General features: G+C 54.4%; 1 protein-coding gene across 1 annotated transcript in view; it reads left to right on the top strand.

The window, feature by feature from the left end:
• The window catches only part of LOC102419083 (protein kinase C gamma type-like), a gene marked incomplete at its 5' end in the record, with an annotated part of 13,543 nt that overhangs the window by 2,772 nt on the left and 9,507 nt on the right, over positions 1-1,264 (top strand). Inside the window, 2 exons of the mRNA XM_023749145.1 lie at positions 4-163; positions 279-308. Coding sequence (XP_023604913.1) covers positions 4-163; positions 279-308 — 190 coding nt within the window. The remainder of the gene's footprint in view (positions 1-3; positions 164-278; positions 309-1,264) is intronic.

Raw genomic sequence — 1,264 nt, forward strand, 5'->3', positions numbered from 1 at the left:
CAGAAGTTTGAGGTACCCGGACCCGGCTTCCCCACGGAAAGCCCAGCCCGCGCCCCCCGCCCCCCACCCCTACACGCCCGAACACCTACTGGTCCTGGGACTACAATTCCCAGAAGGCCCTGGGGCTCCTTCCTTGGCTTTTCTAAGGGGCTCCTGCCTCAAGGTCTGATGGGAATTGGAGTTCCTATTCATCCCTGCAGCTTGGGAGTTTGGGGGGGGTGTGTCCCCCACCTCCTACCTCCCTGGGGCTCTGACTCTGGCTTTCTCCCTCCCCCCAGGCCTGTAACTACCCCCTGGAACTCTATGAGGTGAGTGGCGCTGAGACCTGGAGTGGAGACAGTGTCATTCCTGGGATCTGTGTGTCTCTCTCTGTCCCCTAATATCTGTCTTCATTTCCGCACACATGGGTCCAACTCATACCTGGTGGCAGGGTTATGCTTGCTGAGTCGTCCTAGGTGAACCTGAATCTCAGGTAACTCCCCGAGGTAGGGACACAGCCACAGGTATGATACTTAAATCCCAGGGTGATGTGCTAAATCGGAGTCCAGGGCACTAAAGAGGCACAGACTAACCCAGTTTAAGGGGGAAGGTAGTCAGGGAGGACTTCCCTGAGGAGGCGTCACCAGAATTGATCCTGGAGTTTTTCTATGTATTTATCAGGGTGGCCTCGCTCTCCTCCATTCCTTTACTCACTGAGCACCTGTTTCCGGAAGTGTCAGATATGCCAAGCCCTGTTCTGGCATCTCCTCTTTCAGTGTCGGTGAAAGCTACAGACAGAGAAATTCGCCCGCAGAAGGAATATGTTTGATGATGGAGGGCCTCGGTCACAGGGCACCAGGGATGGTCCCGGAGGTACCTGGCCCTGCCTGGGAGACTCAGAGAAAGCTTCCCAGAGAGGTGGGGCCTGGAGGATGTGCAGGGTTCCCCAGCAAAGGAGAGGGACCCCGGGCCAAAGAAGGAATGCTTTCTCCCTCATTTATCCGTTCATAAAACGTTTTGTCGAGCCCCTCTGTGGGTAAGGCAGGGCCCTCGTCACCAGGGATAGAGCGGGGAAACAAGAGAGAAAAACATTCCTGCCCCCATGAGGCTTCACACTGAGAAAGACGTGAAACAAAATAAACGAGAACATGTTAGAAAGCAATGAGCAACGTGGAAAAAAATCAGTATTAAGGAGGGTAGGGAGTGTCCTAGGAGAAGTGTTTGTGGTTTTAACTGCAGTAAGCAGAGAAGGGGTCACTGAGAAAGGGTGGCAGAGATGTGAGGG

This window comes from Myotis lucifugus, unplaced genomic scaffold (assembly GCF_000147115.1).
Source record: "Myotis lucifugus unplaced genomic scaffold, Myoluc2.0 scaffold_3204, whole genome shotgun sequence".
NCBI classification, from domain to species: Eukaryota; Metazoa; Chordata; class Mammalia; order Chiroptera; family Vespertilionidae; genus Myotis; species Myotis lucifugus.